The sequence below is a fragment of the Sturnira hondurensis genome, unplaced genomic scaffold (assembly GCF_014824575.4).
Source record: "Sturnira hondurensis isolate 20B ecotype Veracruz unplaced genomic scaffold, ASM1482457v3 Scaffold0008480, whole genome shotgun sequence".
In the NCBI taxonomy this organism is placed as follows: domain Eukaryota; kingdom Metazoa; phylum Chordata; class Mammalia; order Chiroptera; family Phyllostomidae; genus Sturnira; species Sturnira hondurensis.
The window spans coordinates 1,876,495-1,893,466 of NW_028081111.1; the positions used below are offsets into that span (position 1 = coordinate 1,876,495).

A 16,972-nucleotide genomic window follows, 5' to 3' on the forward strand; every position below is an offset into this window, starting at 1 on the left:
AGGAGTTTTCTCTTAGAAAATATAATGTGGCAAGTCTGAATATCAGACATACACACACAGCTCAGGGTTTGTTGTTTCTGCTGCTTGTTTATTTTGTCACTTCCCTGAACTGATTTTGTGAAGTATACATTTCTTTTTTTAAATATATTTTATTGATTATACCATTACAGTTGTTCTATTCCCCGCCTTCATTCCCCTCTACCCGCACACTCCCTCCCCCACCATTCTCCCCCACTTAGTTTATAACCACGTGTCTCAAGTTCTTTGGATTCTATATTTCCCCCACTATTCTCGCCCTCCCCCCTATCTATTTTCTACCTACCATCTATGCTATTTTCTGTGCCTTCTCCCCCCTTCTCCCCCTCCCACCCCCCTGTTGCTAACCCTCCATGTGTTCTTCATTTCTATGGTTCCACTCCTGATCTAGCTGTCCTCTAGGTTTGCTTTTGTTTTAGGTGTGGTTGTTAATAACTGTGTGTTTGCTGTCCTTTCACTGTTGATATTTTTCATCTTCTTTTTCTTATATAAGTCCCTTTAGCATTTCATATAATAAGGGCTTGGTGATGATGAACTCCTTGAACTTGACCTTATCTGAGAAGCACTTTATCTGTCCTTCCATTCTAAATGAAAGTTTTGCTGGATAAAGCAATCTTGGCTGTAGGTCTTTGGATTTCATGACTTGGAATACTTCTTTCCAGCCCCTTCTTGCCTGTAAGGTCTCTTTTGAGAAATCCGCTGACAGTCTGATGGGTACTCCTTTGTAGGTGACTGTCCCCTTATCCCTTGCTGCTTCTAGGATTCTCTCCTTCATTTTGGTCTTGGCTAATGTAATTATGATGTGCCTTGGTGTGTTCCTTCTTGGGTCCAACTTCTTTGGCACTCTCTGAGCTTCCTGGATTTCCTGGAAGTCTATTTCCTTTGCCAGACTGGGGAAGTTCTCCTTTATTATTTGTTCAAATAAGTTTTCCACTCGTGGCTGTTTCTTTCCCCCTTCTGGTACCCCTATAATCCGGATGTTGGAACGTTTAAAGATGTCCTGGAGGTTCCTAAGCCTCTCCTCATTTTTTTGAATTCTCATTTCTTCATTCCTTTCTGGTGGGATGTTTTGTTCTTCCTTCTGGTCTATTCCATTGATTTGAGTCCCAGTTTCCTTTCCATCGCTATTGGTTTCCTGGACATCTCCCTTCATTTCAATTAGTTTAGCCTTCATATGTTCCTCTAATTTGTGACTATAATCTACCAGTTCTGTGAGCATCTTGATAAATAGTGTCTTGAATTGTGCTTCTGAGAGGCTGGCAATTTCTCGGTTGCTTAAAGTTATTGGCTCCGGGACTTTGAGTTCTTCTTGCGCCATCTTTTGGGCTGTTTGTGCCTGTTCCGTAGCAGGATCGGAGCCCTAAAGTGTTCACTAGAGCAGGGCAACTAAGTCGCTGGGTTGTGACGTTGTATGTGGGGGCAGGGTCAAAGAGGGACAATGGCTTCCCTCTGCTGCCTGCTGCCACGGCCCCCACCGGCACCGCAGCCACCACTGTCACCAGGCCCACGCGTTTCGTTCCACTGCACACAAGTGTGCCACCGCCGTCAGCCCTCCACCACTGGGTTCGCCCCCTGGGGCCTGCGTGGTCCGTCTCACTGTGCGTGAATGTGCGACCGCGGTCAGTCTGCCCCACACCCCAACCGGTTCCGGGCTGCCTGCGCACCTAGGTCGGGGGGATCTGTCCTGCCCGACCCAGCTCCGCTGCTGGCTCCGCCTCTCTTACTGTCCCCGTTGAATGGTTCGTAGTTGTCGGACTTTCGTATAATTCCGTTTTCTGGTCTTTGGGTGTGTCCTCGTTCTCCAAATCTTTGTTGTATTCAAACTTGGTTGTGGGAGAAGGCACAGTGTTTCCACCTATGCCTCCATCTTGGCGGAAGTCCCTGAAGTATACATTTCTTATAGTGTGAAACCACTGATGTCTCTGCTCAGTGAACTTTTTTATCCTTATATTGTATTGACTATGCTATTACAGTTGTCCCCATTTTGGGCCCTTAAACCCCCTTCACCCAGCAAACCCTACTCCCTTAGGTAATCCCCACACTATTGTTCATGTCTGTGGGTCATGTGTATAAGTTCTTTGGCTACTTCATTTCCTAGGCTGTACTTTACATCCCCATGGCTATTCTGTACCTACCTATTTGTACTTTTTAAACCTCTCACCTCTTCACCCATTCCCCCACACACACTTCCAACTGACAGTCATCAAAACATTCTCTGTATCTATGATTCTGTCTCTGTTCTTGTTAGTTTAGTTTTTATAATTAATTTTTGATAGATATGTATTTATTGCCATTTTACTGTTCATAATTTTGATCTCCATTTTCTTAAATTAGTCCCTTTAACATTTCATATAATAATAGTTTGGTGATGATGAACTTTTTTAGCTTTTTCTTGTCTGGGAAGCTTTTTATCTGCCCTTCAATTCTAAATGATAGCTTTTTGGGGTAAAGCAGTCTTGGATGTAGGTCTCAGCTTTTCATGACTTTGAATATTTCTTGCCAATCCATTTTAGCCTGCAAAGTTTCTTTTAAGAAATCAGCTGACAGTCTTATGGGAACTCCCCTGTAGGTAACTAACTATTTTTCTCTTGCTGTTTTTCGAATTCTCTCTTTATCATTCTCTCTTTATCATTTTAATTATGATGTGTCTTGGCCTCTTCCCACTGATTTGTTTGGGATTCTCTGTGATTCCTAGACTTGCATCTCTATTTCCTTCACCCAATTAGGGAGGTTTTCTTTCATTACTTTTTCAAATATATTTCCAATTTATTTGCTCTTTCTCTTCTTTTTCTAGCACCCCTATAATGCAAATGTTGGTACACCTGAAGTTTTCCCAGAGGTTGTTTATACTATCCTCAGTTGTTGTTGTTTTTTATTCTTTTTTCTTCTTGTTGTTCTGATTGGTTGTTTTTTGCTTCCTTATGTTCCAAATCATTGATTTGATTCATCAGCTCTACTGTTGATTCCACATAGATTGTTCTTTATTTCAATTAATGTATCCTTCATTTCTCACTGGATCTATTTTATGCCACTGAGGTCCTCACTAAGTTCCTTCAGCATCCCTATAACAAGTGTTTTGAACTCTGCATCTCATAGATGGTTGTCTCCATTTTGTTTAGTTTTTTTTTTTTCCTGAAGCTTTGATCTGTTCTTTCATTTGGGTCATGTTTCTTTGTCTCCTCATTTTGGCAGCCTCCCTGTGTTTGTTATTTATGAGGCAGAGCTGCTATGACTCTCTGTCTTGGTAGCATGTTCTAATGTAGTAGGTGTCCTGTGGGGTCCAGTGGTACAGCTTCCCATATCACCCAACTGTATAGTCAAGGTGTACCCTCTGTGTGGGCTGAGTACATCCTCCTCTTGTAGTGGAGCCTTGATTGCTGTTGGCATGTCAATGGGAGAGATCTACCCAGGCCTGTCAGCAGCAAAGACTGTCTGTGACCACTCACAACAAATCTTTGCCCTGTGTGGAGGATCAGCTGTGCAGGGGTCAACTCCATAGAGCAAGACTTACTTCAGCAGGGCTCTGGAGCCCATTCAGTCCATGGCTTGAGTGTATCACTGTGTAGGTGGTTGGCTGGTAGTACTCAGACGTGGTCTGTAGCTGTCCACTGGGTGTGCACACTCTGGATTTCCCAGGTGGTACAAACAAAGGTCAGTGATTGCCAGTGTTCTGTCTGGGACCACTTGCCATGAGCTATAAAGTGATCTTTCAGATGGCTACTACTTTACTGGACTGGGAGATGCCCAAGTGAAGCTAGGCTATGAACCAAGACCAGCTTCTGCTAATGCCAGGTTTGGGGCCACTTAGTAAAAGGTACAGGGGGTGGAGGCTCACTGAGGCCAGCTGTTGCTTGCTTGAGAGGATTTAGGAAGATGTGAAGCATGAGCCAAGATAAGCCATTCACATGGAAAAGCCGTGTTAACAGCTTGGGAGAGCCTATAATGTGGGTGGGGCAGGACCTCATGGAATCACTAGAGTCGGAAAAACAGTGTGATAGAATCTCAGGTTGATGGAATCTCAGATACGAGCGAAACCTGTCTGCTGTTTCTGTGGCTCTGTGGGGAGAGGGGTTAGAACAATGGTCTCTGCCTGCACTTCCATCTGGGAGAAAGCTGTCCCCAAGCGCTCACCCTGATGCCAGACACTTCAGTACTTCCCCATATACCTCTGGTGCCTTTAAGCTGCTATCCCAGTGCTGGGGCTCAGAGAGAGTGAGTCTGAGTAAGTCCATGTTCTGGCCCTTTAAGAGAAGCTACTTGGGAATCTAACAGTTTATTCCACCAACTAAATCCCTGCTGGCTTTTACAGCCAGAAGTTGTGGGGACTTATTTTCCTAGCACTAGAACCCTTGGCTGGGGGCCTGGTGTGGGGCTGCAACCCCTCACTCCTGAGATACCCTTCACAATTTTTAGCCACCACATTTGGCTGTGGGAGCAGCTCATTCTGCATTCCATGTCTCCACCCCTCCTACCAGTCTCAATAGATGTAGTTTCTTTTAATCTGTAGTTGTTGCACTTCCATTCAACTCAATTTCTAATGGTTCTGAGTGATGATTTTTCTATAGTTTTGTTGTAATTTTGATGTGTTTGTGTGAGGAGGTGAGCCGTGTTTACCTGCACCTCTTCAGTTAGCTTAATGGTCAGCTAATGATTGAACAGAAATTTCCTTAAAGCCTTTGAGTCAGGAAATCTACCCTTTGCCAAGGAGCTCGGTGTGTGCGTCGAGGCGTATCTTCAATGTCAGGCAGTTTACTTCTCTGTCTCAGCTTCACTTTCTGTTTGCACAGGCCCTTGAGGACTGCTAGAACTGAGAGACTGGGGCCCCTTCAGGTCTTTCCTGATCATGTACAGTCTTTTATATCCCAAGGAATATGTCAGAGCCTTTCAACTCCCCTTTGAACATCTCATTTCTCAGATCTTTCTTTTAAATTTTTGGCTGGGCTTTTGGTTGTCCCAACTGGTATCACAGTCTTGGGCAGTTGCTGAATAACCAAAGCTGATTATGTTTGGCAAACACCTCGGGAAGAGGGTTTTTCCCATGGAGAGAGCCCTAAGCAGGGATTTAATACCTTGGGGGTAGGGGATTTTCCCACGGAGAGAGCTTCAAATTAGATTAAATAATGGTGACATCCCATGAACGAAGCTTTTCCAGGGGAGTGCAGTACAGGTCAGAGAGCAACAATGCTCTGGATGGAGCTTTCTGAGGCGCTCCCTGCCTGGTGTGTTCCCTTTAATGGCTGGCTACCAGGATGCTGGTTTTCAAGGCTACCATGAAGCTGGGGTTAGAGGGATGGGAGTAGGCCAAGTTCAAATACCACAAATTCCACTGTTCTTACCAAAGTTCAGTAGTTTCTCTTTGATAATCCACCTTCAGATGGTCGTTTAGTCTTTGATTAATATCCAGATATAATATGTATATGATCTTGCCGGTGTTTTTCTTGCTTTTTATGGAAGAATAGATTTAGAAAAGTCCTTTCTTATAAAGGACTGGAGGTTAGAAAAGTCCTTTCTAACCACCTCTGGTTAGGGGCCATTTCTAAGATCAGGCTTCCCTAAGTTGTCATCTATTTACTGGAAATAGGATTCAAGTAACACCCTCTCCCTGGAAGTATCTGAGTTAAAAAAAAAAAAAAGAAAGAAAGACACACTTAAAGGAAGAAAAAACTTGTTTTAGGACCCATACGAATCAACAAAATATTGGGGTGATGTGGGCTCCCAGGACACACACACAGGCTGGAATGCCCAGCCCAGTGACCTCTTGGTTGCTTCCCCTGGCAGCTGCCTCATACAGGAAAGGGAGCTGCCATGTTTTGAGTGTTTCCTCTAAGCTGAAAGTTTCGTATTCATTATCCTCACAACTTACTATCAAAGAAAATGGTCCTTGTAGATGAAGACCATTTGTAGATGAAAATGGTCTTTATAGGTGAAGAAACTGATGCTCACAGAAGTCAAGTCACACATCCAAGGGTCTCTCCCCGAGGAGACGCTGTCCACCATGCACAAGCTGGGAACAGCACCAAAGCCACGGGCACACCTTGTCCCCCACCACAAACACCTGCTAAGGGGGCTCCCAGGTCAATTTCTCCATTTATTCAGGAGCCAGAGCTCCCATCAGGTCTCCCCAAATCAAGGGTGGTGAGAGCAAAGCTTGGTTGTGACTTCAAGGCTGGTAGTGCAAGATGGTCCCCCTCCGGTGCTCGGCAGAATAGGGCACACAGGCCCGAGGGCCCGGAGCCCCGGCCAGTCCACTGCAATCCCAGTGTGTATCTGTGCAAGAGAGGAGGGCAGATCCCCAGATACCCCAGCATCCTGACCAGCCCCGACTCCACCTGCTCTCTCTGACTGCAATAAAGGGCCATACTCATTGTAATGTCATTCATAAAAAAAGAGAAGCTTTATTTTGATAGATCAGAAATTGGTAAGGGAATAAGCACAATGACAACAGTGCCCTCTCACACGCTAAATCATCTTCAGATGCGTGATTTTACTGGATCCTCACAACCACATTGCAAGGTGGGTAACTCCTGACTCACTTTACAGAGGACTTGTTGGCAGTGAGCCAGCTCTCCCATGGGACTGTAAACACTCCACACAGATGCCTCCCTGAGTCTGGTTCAGCTCCTCAGTCCTCAAATGGGCAGGGCTACCACAGGCAAATGTATGTACCTTAACTTCCTCAGTTATAAAACCAGGGGTCAAGTCACCCATCTCAGATCCTCCTCATCAACACATGTGGGTTCTTGGAGTCCCATGAACTTTGGCACTTATGGGTGCCAAGGATTGCTAGGTTAGTAATGGCTGTGCCAAGTGGCCAGCAAAAGCCTTTACAAGCCCTGGGCATGAAAAAGCTGGAGCTCAGCAGAGGAAACTCAAGCCTGCTGGCCATTGCTGAGCCACTGTCTACAGCTGGGCCACCATCAGATAGATAATTCTGGTGTGGGCAGGAAGAAGGGCTCCTCCTTGTAGCACTGGCCCCAACCTGTTGGGTAAGGGGAAGAGCCATCACCCCCTACTCCTTCTCTATGCTCTGCTCATTACCAACTAGGCTTCCTGATTTTTCTGCAGAAAGTGGGTGGGCTGCCCCTTCTTCCCATGTAGGGACTGGCTTGGAGCTAGGCCTACTTTGCCACTCACACAGGAAGGCCTTCCCCAGTCCTCAGAGCAGGAGGGCCCCATGCTGAGACTACCCCCTCAACCTCAGAGCGACACAAAGGGCACTTGGCTGTGTCCCTGAAGACCCGCCAGGCACAGCAGCTGCAGAAGTGTGTGTGGCCACAGGGGACAAGGCAGGTGTTGGCAGTACAGTGGAGGCAGATGGCACACTCTTCTCCTGCTGTGGCTGGAAATGGGGACAACGTAGGTCAGGGGCATATGTGGTCAAAGAGGGGGCAGCTTACTTATGATATAGTCACAGAACAGAGAACCAGGCAGTTGTACTGGGAAAAATAGTACCTTGGGAGAAAATGCTCATAATGTAATCAAGTGAAAAAAAATGGTAAGAAAGCCATAATGTACATTACATCTATGTCATAAAACTCCTGCATAGAAAAAAGAACACAAAGCACAAATAGTCCCCTTTATATATATATATATATATATATANTATATATATATATATATATATATATATATATATATATATATGCATATGACTGGGGGGGGGGAAATCCACCTAGAAAGCAATGGGAGATTTTTTTCTTTTTACTTCTCTCTTTATCCCTTAATATTTTTTTTAAAGTCCTGGTTGGCAAAGCTGCTACAGTGAACGAGAATTGCTTTTGTAAGACAAGCACAAAATAACATCATCTGTTCATGAATGTGCTCTTGTAACCTGGACGATAGCTGATGTTATAGAAGGCAGAGCTATTAAGCTACTTTTTTTGTTTTTTAAACTGCACAGCCACCATTGCTTTTAGGTTCCAGTAGACAGAGCCAAATTGTTCGACCTGAAGCCTGTGATAGACTTGATGGGACTTGACTTTCCTGAGCCCCCAGGGCTGGGGCCTCCCTGGCGCCCCTGGGGCCGGAGGCCTGGGGAGTCCCAGGTGTTGCAGGAAGCCACTCACCTTCAGAGTCAGAGGGAGTCTCCTCACGGAGGGCCCAGGGCGAGGCTGTGGGGAGGGCACTGGCCACTGGATCTGGGACAGAGACCAGGGACTCAGGCCTGTGAAGATCAGAGCCAGGGTGCTCCCGCCCCACCCACCCCCACATCCCAAGGCAGTGCCCATTGCCGGGCTTTTCTGAGTGGCATGAGCTCCTGGCAGCTCTAAGAGCCCCATCCTAGCTGCTCCTGTCTCTGTTTGACCCAGCAGAGAGTGTGTGGGGCTGTGGATCCTTTTTCTTAAACCAGCCTTCCTCTAGACACCTCCTCCTCACCCTGCGGCCACTGTCTGAGTGGAGCCCCTCAGCGTCACTCAGCGTGGAGATGCAGCAGAAAGTGGAGGTACAGGCGTTGGGCCCCGTGCTACTCCTACCGAATCAGGCTCTCCAGGGGCAAGGCTCCTGCAGCTGTGACAAGCCGTGTCGGGGGACCAGCCCAGGAATGACAAAGTTTCTTCTTATGGGTGTTTCTGTATCTACTCACTCCCCTGAAAGCCACTCTCCTTGCAGGCAGATAGAGGGATAGTCTTGTTTCCCCCACTGACTTGCACATGTCACCCTTGCCCCACAGGCTGTCTTCCTGCTCATGTCTACTACCCCTCACCCTGTGTTCCCTCAGCTTGTCACCTTGTCCCCAGTGAACTAACTCCCACTTGAATCACAAATCCCCACCCCCCAATTTCTTCCTTTGTGAAAGGTGATAAGCCCTTTCACTGATGTTTGGGGTGCTGGTCACCTGTTCTCATCATTCTTTAGGAATGGTTGCCCTTCCAATGCTTGGGTTTTGTCCCCAGCTCCCATCTTCACACCCAGCACTGGCAGAAGCAAAGCTGACTGAATACGAGTGCATGGCTCTCCCCTAGGCTCTGGATTCTGGTGGAGTACCTCTTGATCGTCCGCCTCCCCCCAGGGGCGGTGCCCGGTCCGGACGAATGGCCTCACTCAGCAGCTCGATGGCCTTGGTGGTCCCGTACACGTCCATCACAGCCCAGAGCGGGGCGCCAGTGGGCACTCGCTTGCGCAGCAGGAGCCTCCGGCCCCTGTTGACCTGGGCGCACAGCCATCCATGGCGGTTCACCCAGAAGCTAACAATGTCCCCGGCCAGAGTGCAGCTGTCCGGCAGCAACGCCGCCCACGTCGGGCTCTGCTGCTCCAGGTCGGGGCACAAGAAGGGAGGCAGGCTGGGCGCCGGCACGCACGCAGGGTTCAGGCGTGTGAAGCCCACGCGAAGGCCACCGTGCCAGCCACCCTCGTGCCCCAGCACGCGCAGTGCCACACGCTCCCCGGGCCGCACGGGCCGCTGGCTGAACACGATGCCGTCATGGAAAGTGGCAAGTCGGTACGCAGTGATCTGCTTTGAGTCCAGGATCACCTGCGCACCCTTGGCCTGCGGGTGGAAGCGAAGGGTCTCCAGGGGTTCCTCGGTGTCTGCAGCTGGCAGAGGGATGTCAGTGAGGGACGGCCGGGACCCGGAGGCTCATCTGGCCACCTCGACCTTTCCTTCTCCCCCACAATTACCCCCAACCAAATGCCTCAGCATCCTGGGGCAACCTTGACTCATATGGGGAGGGCATTGCCATCATCCCCAGCTTCCCCAGGGCTACGACCCCACCCTCACCCTGGGACCCCTGGAGACCCGCTTAGAGCTGGCAAGGAGCTCACTGTGTCCGGGGTCAGAGTTCTGTGAAACCCCTCAAGCCTCAGCTGCCCTCCCCACAGGGTGGCTGTAAAAGTTAAAAGCCCTGATGCTATGAGTACAGGCTTTCGGTACCCAGTACGGTTCTATCGCCAGGGCACAGAAAGAGCAGGTTTGAGAGCAGTAGGGATCACGTGGCCCTGGCTTTGTCCTACAGGTGTATTTGTTCGATGTACACGTCTGAACCTAGAAACAACCTGAAAGAGATAGGCCCTTCAATTCTGCTTGGCTCTGGCTGATGGGTCCTGTGTTGGTGCTGTATTTTCTCTTTGACTTTCTGATCTTCCCACAAAGAACCTGTGTCACTTGTGAAGGCCAGTCCCCCAGTGAGGGTGACTTCCTTGCCCTAGGAGAGACGTGGTCCTGGTAGATCCCCTCAGATGGGGGCACGGGCTGGAAATAGGGTCTTGGATCATGCCCTCAAGGCCTGGGGTGAGCTTTGAAATCAAAGGACTTCCTGACCTGACTCTACTTGGCAGCTAGGAAGGGGGAGTAGCTTACTGGGCAGCCCTCCAACTCAACTCCAGTGGCCTGCGGGGGTGGGGGGGGGTCGCCTGGAGGAAGCTGGAGAAGCTTCCTGCACAGGACTGTTCTTAGCCAGCTCCCCCACATTTACCACTTCTCTCCTCTCCTCCCTCCTCCCCTCCTGGCCCCACTCTTTCTGGGTTGGATGAAGGAGCCTGAAAATAAAAAGAGGTAAATTCAATCTGAACCTGAGTGAGACTCCAGCCCAGAGGATTCCCCGGGTACCTGAATGTGAAGAGTTAAGTGCCCACCTGGGCAGGCACTGGGCTGGGCTGGGTGGAGGCAACTAGGAGTTCCTGATGTAACCAGCCCAAACCCACCTGGGCATGTGGAGGCAACCTTCCCCACCCCTACCTAGGCTGGCTCACCATCCATCTCTGAAGTGGGGGCTGGAGAGAGGACCTGGATTGGGCTGGGTTAGGGTGGTGAGAGGCATTCAAGCCATCCACACATATCACCATGTCCATTGCTGCCACCACCCTGCAGATAGTGGGCACACAGCCTCCAGCTCCACAGGGCAGAGGCAAAGAGGGATCGCCTCAGCCCCTACAAGAAAAGGGCCCCCACCCTGGGTTGGTAGAACAGAGGACCCCTCACGCTCAGCTCCTTGGGCGGAGAGGGTGACCTGCAGAGATGAGCCTGTCCTGGCTGGAAGCTGGCCCCCTCCCTCGGGGAGGGTCAGTGGATGGAGTTCCCACCCCATTCCCTGTTCAGCTGCCCAGACAGAGGCTGGCTCAGGCAGAACTGACTGTGGGGGCAGGAGGTAAGTTGGGGGAGAAGGAGGGAGAAGGAGAGGAGCCAAGGAGTTGGCTGACTGGAAGGCAGAGCAGGGAGGAGGAGGAACTCCCAGGAGTGGCCTCGGTGGTTGCATGAGTTCCTGGCAGGATGGGAGGGGTGGGGCGGGCCTGGGGACCCTGGGAAAGCAGGCTTCATCCTGGACAGGAACTTGACAGTCTTCAAAGCTTGTCCATCCCAGCTTCAGAGCTTCTCAGCAGCCCGTGGGGACTATGTGCTCTCCACATCAGAGGAGGTAGGCTGAGAGGACACCCAGCCGCACAGGTCACAGGCAGCCAGGGGCCTGGAGCACCCTTGGGTCAGCTGCATGCCCAGGCTCTCCAAACAATCTCACAGGCCCTCATGACGGCCTGAGTGTGGCCCCTGCAAGGTGCTTCTGGGAGGGAAGCCAAGGGCTCCAGAGAGCCTGAGGGACTGCATGGCCCACCTCTGCATAGGATTCTATGTCTGGAGCTGGCCCAACGTGGCATAAAAGGTGTGGGAGCCCACCCCATCCATGCTCTCCTGTGCTGCCTCCTCATGGTACCACTGGTGCCTGGGGTCCAAACACAGTTGCCAAAACAGCAGCAATGGTGGCTGGGCCCCTCCCCACCCCCAGGCTCTTGGTGTCACCTGCTCTTGGTGTGAGAGCCAAGTGCTGCTGTGGGGTGGGTGGGTGCTGGTGGGGAGGGGTCTCCTTGCCTGGCAGGGAACAGTGTCCATAGATGTGCTGTCATATCTCCAGAGGTGAAAACCCATGTTCTCCATCTTTGCCCCTCACACCAAGGAACACTGGCCTCTGGTGATGTGCACCTTTTGGTTTCTGCTGCCTGCAGTGCTGTAAGCCAGCAGGTGGGCTGCAGAGGGCCCTAGTTTGAGTGAGGAAACCGGGGCCCCAGGGAAAAGTGACCTGGCCCAGGTCCCATAGCTCAGCTTTCACAGCTGGAACCCCTTGTCTTCCACCAGGCCCCCAAACTCAGTGGTTTCCCACCCGGCCAGTCTTCTCCTTGTGCAGCAGGATCTGGAGGCAGCTAGGCCATGTGTGTCAGCTGGTCACTGCATGGATGCCAGACTTAGTCACTGGTGTCTGTCGGAAACTCGCAGGGACAAGACACTTACAACCTCACCGTCCCACTACAGCAGCTGGTGAGCCCAGACTGTATTGGAAGCTCTTCCTGAATGAGGTTTACATGGACTACACCACTGCCTCTGGACCTGTCCCCCAGCAGTGACCCAGAGCCTCTCCTGCTTCTTGCATCCCCCTGTCTAGGGACCAAGCACAAGGCTCCTACTTACCAGCCTGGGAGCAGAGCTGGGAGCCCATTGGCCTGGGCTTCTCAGGCCCGGGGTCCCTGGTCTGGAAGGGATTATCTGAAGAGGCCAGTAGCTAGGTTTCCTGAGTGAGCTCCCCTGGTCCCCTTGTTTTATAGTCTGGGATCTTGTTACAGGGTTGATGACTAATTAGACGTTGCTGTCATGAGATATAACATCTAGGGAATTTCCCAGTGTTTCCTAGAGCAGCAGGTCAGCCCAGCTGGCCAGCCTGAGGGAAGCAGGGTCTGGAATGGCCCGGGTGGGGCTCAGGGTAGACTTTTCACCCACTTCCAGGCATCCACACCCCTGAGGCATGTGCATAAGTGCCTGTGTCCATGCCTGACCCAGAGGCCCTGATTCTAGTGGCCTGGGGTGGGGCCTGCATTGGTAATTTTTAAAAGCACCTTGGTTGATTCTAACATACAGTCAGGGTGGAGATTCACACACACACAGAAGACACTTAGTCAGTGTTGCTGAAGTAAGCAGCATCCCAGGACTTGTGGAGTGGCCCTGCCCAGGTCTTCACAGAGAGGAGGTGAGATAGATGGAACAGGAGGGTATGGTTGCTCCCCACCCTTGCTGGAGCTGGAGTTCTACTTTCTAGAGCACACTCCAAAGTGCAAGTCGATTCCAGAGGGTGTGGCCAAAGGCCTGGCCCCCAGTGCATCAGCTGTGACAAAGAGGCCAGAGAGCCTCTGCCCTTCCACTCCCACAGGGACACGGAGCCTGGGGGCGGCCAGTGGCTGGCTCTAACCCAGCACTTCTCACATTTTGATACACACATCACTCTCCTGGAGAGCTTACTAAATGTAGATTGATGCAGAAGGTCTGGGCGTGCCTGGCAGCACCATGCTTTCCTAGCAGGGTGGTTCTGCAGACCCTACTTCAGAGAAAGGCCCTAGCTTAGTTTGGAGGCTTGTGAGTGCCCTGGTCTCCATTTCCAGGCTAAGCCCCTCCCAGGCCTCGGTTCAAGGCTGTGATCATGACTTCTCTGAAAGTGGCTAAAGGGACAGATACTCCCAAGCAAGTCTCTGGCACAGCAGGGCGTAGCGGCGCTGTGCCAGGGCAGAGGAGGTGGTGGGTAGGGAAGGAGGAGGCCTAGGAGCCCCAGGCTCTACCTCTTGTGTTCCTTGCCTTCCCTTGTCCTCTCTGTGCCCTGGTGTCCCCATGTGTAAAGCAGAAAGCCAGGATGAGATGATACGTGGGACCCTTTTGGCCCTAGTGTGCTATAACTTTGGTCTTGATGACGGAGAGGTGACAGCAGCCTGGCCCCAGGTGACTTCAAAAGATGTCACTGCCACCTTGGGCCTTCTCTTCCACACCATGCACCCTGCCAGGCTCCCTCAGTTTCTCCTCTAGAAGCAAAGGCCAGAGGCAAACTGGTGAGAGGCCAGCGGCATTCACCGTGAGTTCAAGGCTGATGGGTCCAGCTGGTCCAGACTGAAGCGAGGACCTGTGGTTCATGGACCTCCTGGCCCAGCCTGGGGTATCCAGGCTCAGGGCATCCCCTTCTCTCTGGGTGCTGTGGGGCCCAGAGATCCTGTCTTCTCTCTCTTCTCCTACACTTCTGAGCATTTACTCGTTATCAACGTCTTCCCCATTCAACTATGCTGACACACAGTGGGAGCTTTATGGGCAGTTGCCAACTGGTAGCCTGAGTGTGAATTGAGACTGCCTCATGATACAGCCTGCACCCTTCCCTCTCCTCCAGGCCACCAGTAGCACAAGGCTGTCCTAAATGTTTGTCCCAAGAAAGACAGTGACTAGCCCTCTGCAGGAGGCAGCCTCTGTGATTGGCATGGCCCCTGGTGGCTGTCCTCAGTATTGCAGGGTGCTCTGAGGCCCTCAAAACTAGCAGGGGCGCTCCCAGGAGTGGAGGTCCTGGGAGCTGAGGCTTCTGAGGCCTCTGCACCTCCTCCCTGACCCTGCAGCTCCCCACATGCCTCCCTCCCTCTGAGTGTCCCTTCACTGACAGGCAGGTTGCCCAGGACCCCACCAGTTCAAAGGGTTTCACAGAGGTCAGCCCCTAAGATGCCTTTAGTGCTGTGAGAGGTTGCTGGATGGCTGTTCCAGTCCCCAACATACAGCTGAAGAAGCTGAGGGCTTGTCCACGGTTTCTGCCAGCCTGTGGCTGAGCAGAAGTGGCAAGCCATGGGCACCCAGCCCAACCTGGGACACTGAGATCCCAGCCCCTGTGTTGCCTGCCATCAGGGCTCTGGGACCCACCTTATCTTATTTGCCTGAGCTCAACTATTCCTGAAATCTCAGAGGGCAGGGGGTTGCCATGCCGGGAAACTGGGCCCCAGAACAGTCGGGGCCATGCTCACGGTAGGTGGGTGGCAAGGATGCATCAGTGCCGAACAGTGCAGTGTGGCAGATTGACAATTGCCCACCCGCCTGCCTCGTGAATGACTCAATGATTCCACTCCTTAAGTGAATACCCAGCAGGCTCAGGGGCCAATGTCTACAGAGACTGCTACAGGGCTGTCAGGAGCAGCGCTGTTTGTGTCAGCTCCAGAGAGAAACACCCCCAGCGCTGGTTGTGCTGGGTGCTGCAGCGATGCTCTGCTCAGGTCGATTTCAGGAATGAAGGCCTCGGTCCCTCAGAGGCTGGGCTGCTGCCCTCACGTAGTTTTGTTGCAATTGCACTGCAGTGCAGGCTCCCCACTCTGCCCTGTGCACACAGGTGTGGGTCCTCGGAATGAGCTCCAGCAGTAACCTGTCTCAGGGCTGCTCCCGCGGCACGCACCTCCCACTCCCACCGACAGGGCGTGGAAAAGGGACTCACCATGCACTCACAGACTGGCACTAAAAACAAACCACTGCTATCCACAACAACTGGTCAGACCCCGCCGTGGGAGCCGGGGGAGATTCAAGCAGCACCCACCGCAGGCTTCCATTCATGTGAAGTTAAGAAACAGGGAAACTAATCTGTGCTGTTAGAAGTCAGGATAGTGCTCACCTTCCCAAGGGGCACAGGGGAACCTCTGGCCCTCCATCTTCACCAGGTGGCATGTATATACAGAAAAATTTATTCAGCTGGACCTTCAAATCACATGTCAATTGCATCTTAATTATATATTAGCTAAATTCCCTTCCACCCCTAAAACTCTGATTCCCAGTAGCTCAATGAAAAACCTGCTCTGGAAGCCAGGTCACTTAGCCAAGACTGCCACCTTGAGGAAAAAAACAGAACTGACCATTTTCCGCATACCCTGGAGGAAAAAGGTCAGGGCCGCACAGGCTCTCCCACCTGTGTCCCCATCACTGATTCCCCTCCCTGCCCATGAGCCCTTTAACAATTCTGCAGGTCCACCAAATCCTCTGGGTCAACAGCTGGATCCACACCCTGGGCCTTGGGGGACGGAGAGCAGGAGAAGGAGGCCAGGATATGCCAACAAAGTAGCCAGCCACTAATTAAGTCCGTGAGGCTACTTTCACCCTGCTGGCCTGTCTCAATCCTCCTGGGCCCTGGTTCTGCTATGCCCCTCCACTGTCCTGGGTGCCCTGGTTCCTGCCTTGCCAGCAACCAGAGCACCTCCCTCAGGTTGTGAATGTGGAGCCTGCCAGAGAGGGGAGTTGAAGGAGGGGAGCTTACCTGGTTACTCGGAGGTGAGGGAAGGGGAAGGGGAGATGCCCATTCCCTTTCCTGTTTCCCTTCTTCCTCTGCCCTACTTATCCCACACACATCTGTCAGAGGGTCTGTTCTGGGGAGACTGTGGCATCTGTGCTGTGTGTGTGTGTGTGTGTGTGTGTGTGTGTGTTCAACAGAACTCTCCTGAATACTTACTGTATGCCAAGAACTGTCCAGTTTCTTGGTAGGCAGAGATTGAAGAAAATCCAGTCCTTGTCCCTGAGTCAATTCAATCCCGCCCGGGCATTTAGGTCAGTGCTGCAAGAGGGCCAGACTGTGGACTGGAGATCCATGGTGCAGCGAGGGCTTGTTATGCCCGGGGGATAGGTGGGGGATTTGTGGAGCAGCAGATCTTAAAACTGATCCAGAAGGATAATTGGGCTTTCAAGAGCGGGAAAGGGGACCTCTGGCCAAGATGGAGGCATAGGTAGACACACTGTGCCTCCTCACACAACCAAAAGAACAACAACAATTTAGAAAAAGAAAACAACCAGTACCAACAGAAAATTGAACTGTACAAAAGTCCGACAACCAAAGAGTTAAAGTAGACACATTCATCCAGACCGGTAGCAGGGTCAGAGTCGAGCACAGAGGGGTCGAGGCAAAGTGGCGGCTGGTGGACCCTCAGTGGGCAAGGCAGCAGCCTGCGGACCCAGCAAGGCGGCGGATTATGCAGGGGTGCTGGTGCACAAGGCGGCTGGCAGACCGAGCAGTTCCACATTCACGCTCAGATAAACCAGGTGAAAGTGGGGAGTGAGACAGACTGCACATCCCAGGGTCCCAACTCAGGGAAATAAAGCCTCAAAACACTGATTGAAAACACCTGTGGGGGTTGAGATGCTGGGAGAGACTTCCAGCCTCGCAGGAGATTTCGTTGGAGAGACCCACAGGGT

General features: G+C 51.5%; 1 protein-coding gene across 1 annotated transcript; it reads right to left on the bottom strand.

Annotated features, from left to right (window-relative positions):
• Nucleotides 1-6,406: 6,406 nt before the first annotated feature.
• On the bottom strand, nucleotides 6,407-12,512 carry NEURL3 (neuralized E3 ubiquitin protein ligase 3). Its single transcript, XM_037055007.1, has 4 exons — nucleotides 12,428-12,512; nucleotides 9,022-9,570; nucleotides 8,103-8,174; nucleotides 6,407-7,375 (listed from the first exon to the last, which is right to left on the bottom strand). The coding sequence occupies exons 1-4, from the start codon at nucleotides 12,453-12,455 to the stop codon at nucleotides 7,167-7,169; spliced, it is 858 nt and encodes a 285-aa protein (XP_036910902.1). The 5' UTR covers nucleotides 12,456-12,512; the 3' UTR covers nucleotides 6,407-7,166.
• Nucleotides 12,513-16,972: the final 4,460 nt, after the last annotated feature.